Here is a 15,775-nt window from a genome sequence, read left to right as displayed (position 1 = left end):
TTACTAGAGAGAGAGAGAGAGAGAGAGAGAGAGAGAGAGAGAGAGAGAGAGAGAGAGAGAGATGTTGATGATCTCAAGTCAGTTTGGAGGTCAACACTGCTTTGTGCGTTGATAATGACCATTATGCCACCACTCTCCCTAAATAATCACGCTTAACTCTCTCCCTACCAGTCATTTTCAGAATTTCCCCTTAAACTTCACACCCACCCAATATATATAAAAAAAATAATTTTCCTAATCAATCAGAAAAGGAACAAGTACGTTCTCTACATATAAGTGTACAGTGTCTAATTTTTATCGCTAGAACAAAATATTTTCTTTATAATTTGTGATGTACAAAAGATATCAGAATGAGAAAACTGTTGGTTGCATCGAAACAAATTTGACGGTTTTCCTATGGTTGGTAAGGAGAGGGTTAATGGTATCATGTTTACAATAATAATTTGTAACGTCAGATTATCAATCGTAAATTTCACAAAATATCTGATTATTTAAAAAGAAAAATCATTTAAATGTTTTTGAAGAAGTATTTTATTCAAAGATGACGAAATAGGAATCGAATGAGGGGCAGAATAAAAGATTGCCTACTCTTGTATTTTGGAATTCGAACTTTGTTCCCTTCCAACGCGCACTCGCAAGCTCGTGGAGCGGTTGGGAACACGTCTAGAAATTCCAAAACGCAAGTGTGTACAAATCGTATATTCACAAACACAATCTACAACTCCTTTTGCAAGAGTTATTCATGTATAGAGGGTTCTTGGTGCACTCTCCTCTTTGGGCCCAAGCAGGACAATCTTTGTTCTTATCAACACAATAGCCATATGCACTCATCATTGCGTTGGAACCTAGGGATTGAAAAAACAGGTAGGGGTGTGTGAGGAGGGGTGTGTGGGGAGGGGTGGGGGTGGGGGGGGGGGGGGGGGGGGGATAGGGAGATGGTATGGTTAGAATTCAAGGAATCTATCTAAATTACTACAACTATTACTCGTATTGTTATTATTATTATTATTATTATTATTATTATTATTATTATTATTATTATTATTATTATTATTATTATTATTATTACTACTACTATGTACTTATACTACTACTAGTACTACTAGTTACTATTATACTTACTACTACTTACTACTACTACTACTACTACTACTACTACTACTACTACTACTACTACTACTACTACTACTACTACTACTACTACTACTACTACTACTACTACTACTACTACTACTACTACTACTACTACTACTACCTACTCTACTACTCTACTACTACTACTACTACTACTACTACTACTACTACTACTACTACTACTACTACTACTACTACTACTAACTACTACTATACTACTACTACAAACACTACTACTACTACTACTACTACTACTACCACTCCACTACTACTACTACTACTACTACTACTACTACTACTACTACTACTACTACTACTACTACTACTACTACTACTATAAAAACCCCATTAAATAGATGATACTTACCAGAGCTGGCAGTGTTACACAAACCACAGGACTGTCTACACACACTATCCATGTACAGTGCGTTTCTTTGACATTCACCTATCTTCGACCACGCCTCACATTGGGGTTTTTTGTCTCTACATGCATTGACCGTATCTGAATTAAAGTAGGCAAAAGGAAGAAATTACCTGGGGCGTGGCGATATTGGTTGATTTGGTGCCTGGCACCGCATCCATAAAAAATGGATTACAGCATTAAAAAAAGATTAAACTGAGAAATGGTAAATACCGTCTCTTACTTCTTTGAGTAAGTCTATTCTTATTCTTTCTTTTGTATTTACAAATATAGCATGTTTTTAGTCATTTTCTTCTGATTCTGGCACCACCTTATACTGTAAGCATGCCACGCCACTGGAAATTACACAAGGTTCTTTAACTTTCTCCTTTCCGATCACATAAGTATTTTAAAAGAAAGAGCTTTAAAAGAACTTTTATATAGAGCAATATCCACTAAAATGTGCTCAAAGCGCTTTAAAAGGGGTCCCTCCCTGGTCAACAGCAAAATTCAACATATAGGAGCATGCCGCCTGTTAGGTGATATTACAATTTTTCGGACAAAGACACTGTTGTTAACGGCCAGGTACTCATTTTACACCTGGGTACGGTGAGAGAATGTGAGTAAAGAGCCTTTTGCAAGGACTCAACTATGCGCCGAGCGCGAGTCTCGAACCCAGGACCTTCCGATCCGAAAGCGAGTGTCATACCACTAGATTTGTGCGGCTATGATGTCTAGTGGTATGCCACTCGTTTTCGGATCGGAAGGTCCTGGGTTCGAGCCTCGTTCGGCGCATGGTTGAGTCCTTTGAGAGGCTCTTTACTAACATTCTCTCACCGTATTCAGGTATAAAATGAGTAGCTGGCCGTTAAGAGCGTTGTCTCTGCCCGAAAATAAATGTATTATCGCCTAACAGGGGTCATGTCCAGTCCTAAATTGTTAAATGTTGTTGTTGACCAGGGACCCCTTTTAAAATACTTTGACCAAATTTAGTGGATATTGCGCTATATAAAAGCTCAATTCTTTAATTCAATGGCGTACCACGATCACCGATGTCTGTCTGGAACAGACTTGTTACATGAAGAAGAAGACTTTACTTATTACTACACACTTACCAGAACTGACAGCGTAACAAAGACCACAGGCCAAGCGACACTCTTTGTTCATGTACGCTGGATTCTTTTGACATTCCCCTCTCAAAGACCACGCTTTACATTGGAGGTTTTTGTCTTTACATGCTAAAAAGAACCCAAAAAAATAAAAAAATTTAAAAAATCAAAAGTTTCTGGATAACATTTTGAAACATACATCATTATTTTTGATCACCTGCTGCAACGCTGTCTGATTTCGTTGACATTCCCCTTTCAAAGACCACGCTTTACATTGGAGGTTATTGTCTTTACATTCTAAAAAGAAAAAAAATTCAAAAGTTTCTAGATGATATTTTTAAACAAACATCATTGTTTTTGATCACATGCAGCGCAGTCCCTCGTGTTTTGACTTTTGTACATTCTGATCACATGGCATGTGAAAAAGTTCGAGCCAGCATGAGGAATAAAAAGCACCGATTTTCTTTGTTTCGAACCAAGTTGCTCGTTGCTGGGCGGATGTGACATCGGACTATTGAATCCTATTGATATGATATGATATGATATGAAATGTTATGATGAAATAAATCCAATTTTCGGCATCAGATTCGCCCTGACATTTTACCATTTCGAAGGATTAGGTCCCTAATAATACTTCATTGTCGTAAAACATTTCATCTCATTACTTCAGCACATTGTCACCTCTCCCCCCCACCTCTCTCTCTCTCTCTCTCTCTCTCTCTCTCTCTCTCTCTCTATATATATATATATATATATATATATATATATATATATATATTATGACAATCTAATACATATAACATATTTAGTATTTACTTGAAGTAGGCCAAAGGCTGAAAAATCGTTTGTTTTGTTTTGTTCCCTTATATATATATATATATATATATATATATATATATATATATATATATATATATATATATATTTATGAGTCACATTTACTCACTTTATCTTTCTCTCCATGATACCTCATAAATAAGGTGGGGTAGACTAATACAGATTTCAACATAATCTACAGGCAGTCTTGATCTATAGACACCTGGATAACCACGCCTCTCGGACAGTCGTCATTAATGTAAATAATGGCAGTGATTGGTATACATAGCAAACTACACAGGTTTTACTGTCGATGGTATATGTCTAAGTAAATACCCACTCTTCTACCGCTTGATCAATAGAACCATCACATAAAACTATAATGTGTAAAGTTAATCTTTCATTGCCATCCGTTTTCAGTATTTTCCTCAAAATGTCATGCATATACGCCACTAAGATTGATTGTTTAACCCTCTCCTTGCCGACTATAGGAAAATCGTCACATTCGTTACGATACAACCAACATTTTTCTTTTTCAAATTACTTACGTACATCATAAAATTTAAAGACAATGAACAGTGTGTTGTAGAGCATGTTTTACTCAATAAATTGTGCATCGCAAGAACTTACTGCAATTGTGTTTGGGTGATAAAAAATCTACTTTTGTGTTAGTTGGGTGAGAAGTTTTGGGAAAAATCCTGAAAATGGCTGGTAAGGAGAGGGTTAAAACTCAGACCTAAAAGCACGCTAAACATATTATTTTTTTTATAAACTAAACAAAGATTTTTCCTCCAATGTTTTGATGTACAAAATAATAATCTGAATATGCAATGTTCATTGTATCGTAATAAATGTGAAGATTTTGCTGCAGTTGGAAAGAATAGGGTTAAACTTTTATATTGTGATTGAAAGAATCATGTGATAACTAGTAACACATCTGGTGGTAAAAGATCAATGTTATTGATCAGAAAGAGGTCGATTTCATTCATATTGTTGTTTATAAACAACCAACCATGCTTGTCCGAGCACGTGTGGAGGTGTGTTACAAATTACATGCTTTAATTGGTCAAAAATCTACTGGTTAATAGTGTTCAACAGTCGTGACGTCAATTCCCTCGTAATGACGCATAACAACTGGTTTTAAACTAGCGGAACTATGGCGGACGCCATTATCTCCATTACCGCCCTTATGAACTACTTTTCCGACGAGCATAACAGTGTATATCAAGAGGAGAAAAACATTATAAATCTGATCGTGTTTTGACGGTTATACATTCTGATCACATGACATGTGAAAAAGTTATAGCCAGCATGAAGAATAAAAAGTACCGATTTTCTTTGTTTAGAACCAAGCTGCTGGTTACTGACAAGTTACTGACGTGACATCAGACTAATTAATCTTATTGGCTACACACAATACTTACAAGCTTGACAAAGACCACAGGAAAAGCGACACTCTTTTACACAAAATACTTACCAGCTTGACAAAGTCCACAGGCCAAGCGACACTCTTTTACACACAATACTTATCAGTTTGGCAAAGACCACAGGAAAAGCAACACTCTTTTACACACAATACTTATCAGTTTGACAAAGACCACAGGAAAAGCGACACTTTTTTACACACAATACTTATCAGTTTGACAAAGTCCACAGGCCAAGCGACACTCTTTTACAGACAATACTTATCAGTTTGCCAAAGACCACAGGAAAAGCGACACTCTTTTACACACAATACCTACGAGCTGGGCAAAGACCACAGGACAAGCGACACTCTTTTACACACAATACTTACCAGCTTGGCAAAGACCACAAGAAAAGCGACACTCTTTTATTCACAATACTTACCAGCTTGACAAAGACCACAGGAAAAGCGACACTCTTTTACTCTTTTACACACAATACTTACCAGCTTGACAAAGACCACAGGAAAAGCGACACTCTTTTACACACAATACTTACCAGCTTGGCAAAGACCACAGACCAAGCGACACTCTTTTACACACAATACTTACCAGCTTGGCAAAGTCCACAGGCCAAGCGACACTCTTTTACACACAATACTTACCAGCTTGCCAAAGACCACAGGCCAAGCGACACTCTTTTACACACAATACTTACCAGCTTGCCAAAGACCACAGGCCAAGCGACACTCTTTTACACACAATACTTACCAGCTTGGCAAAGTCCACAGGCCAAGCGACACTCTTTTACACACAATACTTATCAGCTTGGCAAAGATCACAGGAAAAGCGACACTCTTTTACACACAATACTTACGAGCTTGGCAAAGACCACAGGACAAGCGACACTCTTTTACACACAATACATACCAGCTTGACATAGACCACAGGACAAGCGACACTCTTTTACACACAATACATACCAGCTTGGCAAAGACCACAGGCCAAGCGACACTCTTTTACACACAATACTTACGAGCTTGGCAAAGACCACAGGACAAGCGACACTCTTTTACACACAATACATACCAGCTTGACAAAGACCACAGGCCAAGCGACACTCTTTTACACACAATACTTACGAGCTTGGCAAAGACCACAGGACAAGCGACACTCTTTTACACACAATACATACCAGCTTGGCAAAGACCACAGGCCAAGCGACACTCTTTTACACACAATACTTACGAACTTGGCAAAGACCACAGGCCAAGCGACACTCTTTTACACACAATACTTACCAGCTTGACAAAGACCGCAGGACAAGCGACACTCTTTTACACACAATACTTATCAGCTTGGCAAAGATCACAGGAAAAGCGACACTCTTTTACACACAATACTTACGAGCTTGGCAAAGACCACAGGACAAGCGACACTCTTTTACACACAATTTACATCTTGACATAGACCACAGGACAAGCGACACTCTTTTACACCAATACATACCAGCTGGCAAAGACACAGGCCAAGCGAACTCTTTTTACACACAATACTTACGAGCTTGGCAAAGACCACAGGACAGCACACTCTTTTGACACACATTTCATACCAGCTTGACAAGACCACAGGCAGCGACACTCTTTTACATCACAATCTTACGAGCTTGGCAAAGACCACAGGACAAGCGACACTCTTTTACACACAATACATACCAGCTTGGCAAAGACCACAGGCCAAGCGACACTCTTTTACACACAATACTTACGAACTTGGCAAAGACCACAGGCCAAGCGACACTCTTTTACACACAATACTTACCAGCTTGACAAAGACCGCAGGACAAGCGACACTCTTTTACACACAATACTTACGAACTTGGCAAAGACCACAGGCCAAGCGACACTCTTTTACACACAATACTTACCAGCTTGACAAAGACCGCAGGACAAGCGACACTCTTTCTTCATGTACGCTGGATTGGTTTGACATTCATCTCTCAAAGACCACACTTGACATTGGTTATTATTGTCTTTACACTCGCCGGATGTATCTGAGGTGGATTGTAGGGGACAAGGAAAGACATGATTAGATCTTTTTATAATAAATAACTGTGCGGCTATGTGAGTAGTCATGCGGTATGACACTCGCTTTCGGATCGGAAGGTCCTGGGTTCGAGCCTCACTTGGCTCAGCGCATAGTTGAGTTCTTGGAAAAAGCTCTTTACTCATATTCTCTCACCGTACTCGGGTGTAAAAATGAATACCAGGCCTTTAACAGCGTTGTCTCTGTCCCCCCCCCCCCCCCAAAATGTAATATCGCCTAACAGGCGTCATGTCCCGTCCTAGATGTTACGTGTTGCTGTTGGCCAGGGACCCCTTGTAAAGCGCTTTGAGCACTTTTAGTGGATATTGTGCTATATAAAAGCTCAATTTTTTCTTAATTCGGCCAAACAAACAGAAAAAAATATTTAAACCTTAACCCCCCCCCCCCACCAAGAAAAAAAACAAGAAACAAACACCAACAACAAGAACCCCCCCCCCCCCCGACTAAAAAATCCCCCCAAAAGCAAAACAAAACAAAACACCCCCTCCACCAAAACAACAAACAAAAAACAAAAACAACAACAACAAAACAATAAAAACAAAAGAAAAAGCAAAACTAAGGAAAGCAGCGTCATTTGTACATCCTAGCGGCACGATACCTGGTTTTTGTATAAAAAGTCAAGCAATCTCAATCGTTGTTTGTTGCCGGATAGGTGACACTTATCTCTAATCTCTCTAGTCGCACCACCGTGTATTTGAGCTTAAAATACTTCACCATATCTGCGAATATTGCCTTTGTGTGGCTATGTGGTCTAGTAATATGACACTCGTCTTTGGATTGGAAAGCCAGGGTTCGAGTCCCGCTCTGAGCGGCGCATAGTCGAGTCCTTGGAAAAGGCTCTTAATTTCCTAACGTTCTTTCACCGTACTCAAATGAAAAATGAGTACCTACCTGGCTGTTTACAGCGTTATCTCTGTCGGAAACAAAATTGTTATAATATCGCCTAACAGGAAATAGCACTATATAAATGACTACGTTAAAAAAAATAGACTCAGGATTTTATCCTTGGCCATAGCATGCAGTAACTGATAATATAACATAATATGTCTTATGGTGAGTTACATGTGTTCTATAGCGCGCGGCTATGTGGTCTTATGGTATGACACGAACTCGCTTTCGGATCGGAAGGTCCTGGGTTCGATCATCGCTCGTTCGCTCGGCGCATAGTTGAGTCCTTGGAAAAAGCTCTTTACTCACATTCTCTCACCGTACTCAGGAAGTGTAAAATGAGTACCTGGCCGTTTACAGCGTTGTCTCTGTCCGAAAAAAAAAATGTAATATTGCCTTACAGGCGTCATGTCACGTCCTACACGTTAAGTGTTGCTGCTGGTCAGGGATCCCATGTAAAGTGCTTTATTAAGCTTATTGTGCTATAAAAAAGCTGAAGTTATAGTACCTACCTGCTTGATTACACAATCCGCAAGATTTCCGGCAATTTCCGCCCATGTAGACTCTGTAATCTGCATGGCTACAAAACCCTTTGCCTGTCCAGTATGTGCAGGATGCATGGAGATCTTTGCAAGAGTCTGAAACATCGACAGACATAACATTATCGAAGATATAATAACCCTCTCCTTGCCAACTATGTGCGGCAATGTGGTCTAGTGGTATGACACTCGCTTTCGGATCGGAAGGTCCTGGGTTAACAGCGTTGTCTCTGTCCGAAAAATTGTGATTCGCCTGAAAGGCGTCTGTCTCGTTCTACACTGTTACGTGTTGCAGTTGGTCAGGGACCCCTTGTAAACGCCTTTGAGCACATTTAGTATGTAGTTTGCAGTTATAATTTATATTTACTAATTTATATATGTATATATATATATATATTATATATAATATATATATATATATAATATATATATATATAATATATATATATATATATATATATATATATATATATATAACTATAGGGAATGCGATTAGCGGAAGAGTAGCGTCCCTTGATTGGACGTCACCGGCCGAGAAGTTATTTGTAAACAAACCAACTACAAGCCAAGCCGCTCCAAATACAAAATTTATTATTCATATTTCTATACAAAATGCATATCATAATCAACGTAGATCTTTTCTTTAGTTTTCTCCATTATGAAATGTTAACAAAATTACTATGATGTAGACTACAAATTAAAAATAAAAGATGTTGATAAATAATACAATACGATAATACAAACCTTCCTAAACTTACTGAACTTCCCGCTAATGATTGGTACTAATAATGGCGATAGCGTCTGTCGGTTGTCAAGACGCGACTTCCAACAAAGGGGCGCTACTCTTAAATCTGTTTTGAAATCCCATTCCCAATAGGAAAATCGTCACATTCGTAACAATTCAAATTTCTTCTGTTCAACATACAATTTGAAGAAAAATGAACAAAATGTGTTGTAGAGCATGTTTTGCTAAAGAAATTATTTATCGCAATAACTTACTGCTAATGAGTTTGAGTGATAAAAATCTATTTTTGTGTAAGTTGGGTGTGAAGTTTTGGAGAAAATCCTGAAAATGGTTGGCTATGAGAGAGTTAAAAGGGTTGCTTTTGTCAAAGGACTTTATCAAACCTACCTATACTATGAAAAGTTATTAGAAATACGAATTTTTGGCTCCATAATATACAGAACTGCATTCGCCTCGCCTCATTGGCTCACTAAATCTTGTTGAGAATGAAAGTTTAGTTCCTTAGAACCTGGACTTTGAACTGTTATTGGGTTATGCTGAGGGCAATTGATTTATTTCTAAAGCAATTTAAAGTTATTTTTTTTTCTATTTTTCCCCTTGGAAATTACGAATTTTTGAAATTTGAAGTCGGCAGCTCTGCTTTTATATAGATTCTGTGAAAAAAAGAAGAGTTCCGGTAACAACAATTCCCAGATATGACATACATGTCCGAAAATATCGAAGAAAAGAGTCTTATAGTTATGGACGAAAGATCACGTGACCTTAAACCAAGGAACGCTAAAATTAATGATATTTTTCAATACATTGAAGTATTCTTATAAGTTTTGAAATCTAAATCTATTTCTAAAGGCGTTTGTGAGCATATTTTGCACTGGAGGAAATGATATTTTACGATTCTTTCATTTCTTTGTATTTATAAAACGAGATATTATAAAATTAATGAATTGAAAGATATGAAAGAAAAAGTTTATTCTACCCTTCCAAGAAAGATTATTAGATATTTCGTGATCTATTGTATGGTAGTTGTACTTCTATTCACCATAATTTGTATTTTTTCCCATCTGTTTGAATGACAAAAAAACCCACAATCCTTTGGATTTGTATTCAATAACATTTTTATTCAACGCTTTCAAAGCATTATTCAACGATTACGTATTTACTAAGAAATGACAGGGTTTTCCAATGAGAGGGGTGGAAAAATATACAATTCTTTCCCTCTTGTTTTTTTTAAAATTCTGGATGTGTTCCCAACCGCTGCACGAGCTTGCGAGTGCGCGTTGGGACCAAAGTTCGAATTCCAAAAGGCAAGAGTGTAAGAAATCATTTATTATACCCCTCAGTCGATTCCTATTTCTTCGTCACTTTGAATAAAAGACATCTTTTAAAACATTCAAATGATAGATCTAGGTACTTCTTTTAAAAAAATAAGAATCTGACTTTCAGTGAAGTTTATGTTTGATAATCTGACACCACTAATGACTATTGTAAACATGATATCGTTACACGTTACTATTTTAGGAGAAGGTAGGACTAATTTAGATTTTAGAATATTTTCATTAACTCTCTCCTTTACCAGCCATTTTCCGGATTTTCACCAAAACTTTACACCTCACTATCACAAAAATATATTTTTTTTATCACCCAAACACAATAGCAATAAAGTTCTTGCGATAAATAATTTCTTTAGCAAAACATGCTTTATAACACACTGTTCATTTTCTTAAAATTTTATGATGTACAAGAGAAACATGAATAAGAAAAATGTTGGTTGTATCGTAACCAATGTCGCGATTTTCCTATAGTTGGTAAGGAGAGGATTAACATAGATTTTTGTAAGTCAGGGAGAGGCCCATTGTGTGTTCCAATTTTTGATGTTAACGAAACAAAAATCCACACTGGAATACAAACGAAATGCGATTTAAAGTTTAGAGTACGTATTGCGGTATTAGTTATTTAATTTTTCAATTATTGAGCATTCGGCTAATCTCTAATCCAGGTCAAAATCGTTGCACATCTTGAATAAAATAATGTTTATTGTAAATACAGGGTGTGTTAATAAAATGTGAACATTACCAGATGTGACTAACGTGCACTTAGATGCAGGTTTGATAACCCATGTCAGAATGGGCTTTCTGTTGCAATGAAAATACTCCTAAACAATTGTGTACTTATTTGCAGGTCTGATAACTCAAATTGTGAAGAGCTCATTAATTTGTTATGTGTACATATTTGTAGGCCTTTTATGGACTCAGTCATGCCATGGATATATACTCTCAAACCAACGCAAAAAATTGACCTTGACAACAATGTTAAATTAAGTCCATAATTACGTTCGGTTACCAGACCTACAATTATGTGCACGTTGCACGTAATGGACTGTCGTCTTAAACCAGTTTCATGTCAGGATAATCAGATGCTCAAATAAGGGATTTTATTTTCCAAATTACTAGAAATGTGAGATTTTAGTTTTTGTCACTCAAAAAGAAGAATCGAAATTGACATCACTCAGCTCATTGTTATTATTTTTAGACAACCGTTTTAGTGATTAGTTCTCTCTAAATTATATCAACCAGACTATAAACGTCCCAGGGGTCTGATTCATGGACCGGGACCATAGTCTCGGACTTTTATAAAGTCTGCGACTTCGTAGTCCAAGACTTGGGGAAGTCCAAGCCTTCGAAAAGTAAGCTATTCATCGAGTCAGACTTTGTCACTGACTTGTCTCGGTCCAGGTGTGCGAAGTCTCAGACTGCAGAGAGGTCAATCTATTTTTAACTGGGGATTCCCCGGAAAAAGTATGATAAAACGTCATAGACATGTGATTCACAGTTCACAGTGGTTCATTTATCCCCCTCCCCCCTCCCCACCCCCATAGGCCATATAGAACCATATTTTCATTTCGTACTGTATCAGTCGCATGTTAAGCGTCTTTATTTTGTACACAATAGCCTGGGAACAAGATATATGTGAATGGCTGGGAATGACAACTCAAGCAAGTAGACTGGCGGAAAACCGTAATCTGTTTCGCAAGAAAGTTCGGGAAGCAACGTCCTACGCAGGATCAGCTGACTAGATGATGATGATAGCCTGTAGCCAGGCACTCAACAGCAGCTGAGTCGAGTCGAGTTTTGTGCAATCTTGGCCATATATAAAATCCTTTGTTTATTTTTAAAAAGCATATATGCCAAGCTGCACTGATGAGACGTAGTGCTTCGAAACAGTACTGTTTGAAGATTACATTCTCGATAAACAGATAGATAGATAGATAGATAGATAGATAGATAGATAGATAGATAGATGGATGGATATCTAAATGGATAGAAAGTTGGATAGATAGATTGATGGATGGTTGAATAAATAGATGAATGGATGAATAGATAGACAGAGCGCTTTCTTTTGATTATGTGTATAATTAGCGTTGTTCGTGTACTGTGTTAGTGCTTAATGATTAAGTTAATCTATGTTGTGCGCCCAGAGCCCTTCTGATGAAGGGATGTTTGGCGCACTATAAATCTATACCATTATTATTATTATTATATATAGATTAATAGATAGATAGATACGAGCATTCTCACCACTTATTTCAAGCTCCTCAAATAGCCGAGCCACACTATGAATTTGTACACATCAATATATCACGAAATAGAGATAGATTATATATATAAAGATAGATAGAAAGACAGAGAGGGAGAAAGAAAGAAAGAAAGAGGGAGAGAGAGAGAGAGAGAGAGAGAGAGAGAGAGAGAGAGAGAGAGAGAGAGAGAGAGAGAGAGAGAGAGAGAGAGAGAGAGAAGTAAACATATTCTTTTACTCACCTCCAGAGGGCTTTACTTGTGTTGTTTTCTGTGTGGTCGTGACTTTTCCATCAGAACATGTGTTGCATGACATTTGACAGTAAACGTTCATGTATGCCGGGTTCTTCTCACATTCGCCTGATTTAGCCCAATATGGACAACTCTTGTGCTGGTCCTCACATTCTGTGATAGAATACACACACACACACACACACACACACAAACACACACACACACACACACACACACACACACATAAACATCGTAGTTTACGAAAGATAATATGTGAACCATCGTCGCAAAACGGTATTATGTCGGAACAAACCATATGCTTAAAAGCCGAATTAAATGTTAATCTGGTCAAAAATATAAATTGTTGGCATTAGCACCCTAAAATATGGTGTCCATTCTCCTCAATAAAACATACAAACTCAACACAAGTCTGATATTTCTGGCTATAAATTCAATTTTCAATATCTTAGCCATCCCGACTTAATACCGTTTTGAGGCGAAGGGTCAAATATGCAGTGAGAGAGATCAAACTTTAGGTTTTCGTCCAACCGAGTCATCAATAACAAGATTTGTTGCTTTTCAAAGATTGGATATTTAACTTAACAAAAGTAACACGCTGATTTGTTTATGTATGAATGTTGTAAATTTACCCACGGATCAACGATTAAATTACGATGTTGAATATTTCGAAAACTGTGTAGGCTACACATTTTTTTTATATAGGTCATTCTGAGCACAATTTGCATTGTTACCAATGACTCGAGCATTTTATCGATCTTTCCCATTAACATAACTCAACTGTTTGTTACAAACATTTTTTCATTGAGTTGGGGGTGTGGGTCCAGGAGAAGGAAGAACCTTGTCTTGACGCCGGTTTGGATCATTCTTGGTCTGGCTACTCATCTTCAGCTGTTCCGGCAGGATTGGATCTAGGCTGGTATCACCTTCAGGGTCATGGTAGCGCACAAGTTCCTTTACGACGGCAACGTGATGATTTGTTTGTAACAAAGGATCCAAATGGAAATTCGCTGAAGTCAACTAGAGAAATCCTGGGAGATTTTTCTCACAGTCAACACCGTCCAGTCCTTGTTGGAACTGGAATCCAAATTCCAATAATGAACACCCTGCCCAAACAAAAGTAGAATTTCCGAAAAGCAAACTGGAAAGCTTTGCTGCTGAAATTGAACATAGGGAGATTTAACAAACTTGTCCTAATCTCCGCAAAGAAGAACATACCCAGGGATTTTAGAAAACAATACATCCTTTACGACGGCAACGTGATGATTTGTTTGTAACAAAGGATCCAAATGGAAATTCGCTGAAGTCAACTAGAGAAATCCTGGGAGATTTTTCTCACCGTCAACACCGTCCAGTCCTTGTTGGAACTGGAATCCAAATTCCAATAATGAACACCCTGCCCAAACAAAAGTAGAATTTCCGAAAAGCAAACTGGAAAGCTTCGCTGCTGAAATTGAACATAGGGAGATTTAACAAACTTGTCCTAATCTCCGCAAAGAAGAACATACCCAGGGATTTTAGAAAACAATACATCCCAAACAGGAATGAACGAAGGAAAGAATTGCTGAAAAAATATGAGGAGACACATGATGAATAGGTTGGAGAAGAACTACTAAACACACTACATGAAAGCCGAAAAGAGAGATGGGTAGAAACTGTTGAAAACTTTGACCTCAGTCACTCCAGCCGCCATGAATGGCAAACCCTCAAAAAGCTAGACCCTGAAGCTCGTCAAACAAAATCAGCCGCCAGATTGCAGCTGACGAAATTTCCAAAGAAATTAAACAACGGGGACAACACATCCCAAACCATCAATTTGAAAAAGAAATAAGAAAAGAATATCAAAAGACGCTGAAAAATCTGCCTGACCATAGCATGTTTTTAAGTGTCCCAATAACGATTAATAAAATGCAAGGAGCTATAAAGAAAAAAAAAATGGCAAAGCTGCTGGCATTGATGGAATATATCCCGACATGATTACTAACTTTGGACCAGAAACAATAGACTGACTGGCAAATACAATGACAGACATCATGGAAAAGCGCAAATACCCACAAATTTGGAAACATGCCAAAGTAATCGCCATATTAAAACCAGTCAAACCAATGACTGAACGAAGCCTTGGTAAATTCACAGCCCGACACTGATCAAAACAAACGTTAAAAGAAAAGTTTATGACCACAAATGCAAACAAATTGTGAATACGCTTCAACAGTCGTAACATCACTTCCCTCGTTATGACGCATGGTAACTTAGTAACTGGCTCTAAACTATCGGAACAATGGCGGACGCCCTTATGAAATATTTCGAGCATAAAAGCGTATCGAGAGGAAAAAAAACATTATAAATCTGATCATGTTTTGACTTTTACACATTCTGATCACAAGACATATGAAAAGCATGAAGAATAAAAAGTACCGATTTTCTTTGTTTAGAACCACGATGGCCGCCGTTGCTGGGCGACGTGACATCAGACTATTGAATCCAATTGTATTCAATAGTTCAACCAAAGAGATCCTTGAGCACTACTAACTCACTTGGCAGTGCACTTATCTATAGATAGAATGAAGATGATGTCATTCGGGTCATTGTTATTGTTTTCTTTTGCCTTCCGCGTTTATGAGTAATTCTCACTAAACTGTATTAACACACAAAACTAGGTTTAGTGATAATTACTCATAAACGCGGATGGCAGAAAGCAATAACAAAGGCCTGAGTGGCGTCAACTTTGTTCTATCTATAAATGGCGTAAAGAGATATGTCTTAGTGTCAGGCTACGGTTGAATCGATTCATTTGATGGGCAGAACAAG

At 37.8% G+C, this 15,775-nt stretch overlaps 1 protein-coding gene across 4 annotated transcripts in view; it reads right to left on the bottom strand.

The window, feature by feature from the left end:
* Positions 1–513: 513 nt before the first annotated feature.
* The window catches only part of LOC144957012 (zinc metalloproteinase nas-15-like), an 81,150-nt gene continuing 65,888 nt past the window's right edge, over positions 514–15,775 (bottom strand). For all 4 annotated transcript variants that reach the window (XM_078887932.1, XM_078887935.1, XM_078887933.1 and 1 more), the window contains exons 12-17: positions 12,956–13,117; positions 8,369–8,494; positions 6,790–6,915; positions 2,650–2,772; positions 1,502–1,636; positions 514–845 (exon numbers count right to left, since the gene is read on the bottom strand). In XM_078887932.1, coding sequence (XP_078744058.1) covers positions 703–845; positions 1,502–1,636; positions 2,650–2,772; positions 6,790–6,915; positions 8,369–8,494; positions 12,956–13,117 — 815 coding nt within the window. In that variant the 3' untranslated portion in view covers positions 514–702. The remainder of the gene's footprint in view (positions 846–1,501; positions 1,637–2,649; positions 2,773–6,789; positions 6,916–8,368; positions 8,495–12,955; positions 13,118–15,775) is intronic.

The sequence above is a fragment of the Berghia stephanieae genome, chromosome 11 (assembly GCF_034508935.2).
Source record: "Berghia stephanieae isolate SIO BIC M18660-M18661 chromosome 11, UCSD_Bste_1.3, whole genome shotgun sequence".
Taxonomy (NCBI): domain Eukaryota; kingdom Metazoa; phylum Mollusca; class Gastropoda; order Nudibranchia; family Aeolidiidae; genus Berghia; species Berghia stephanieae.
The sequence above is the reverse complement of the archived record's forward strand: the minus strand, read 5'-3'. Positions and strand labels throughout refer to the sequence as shown.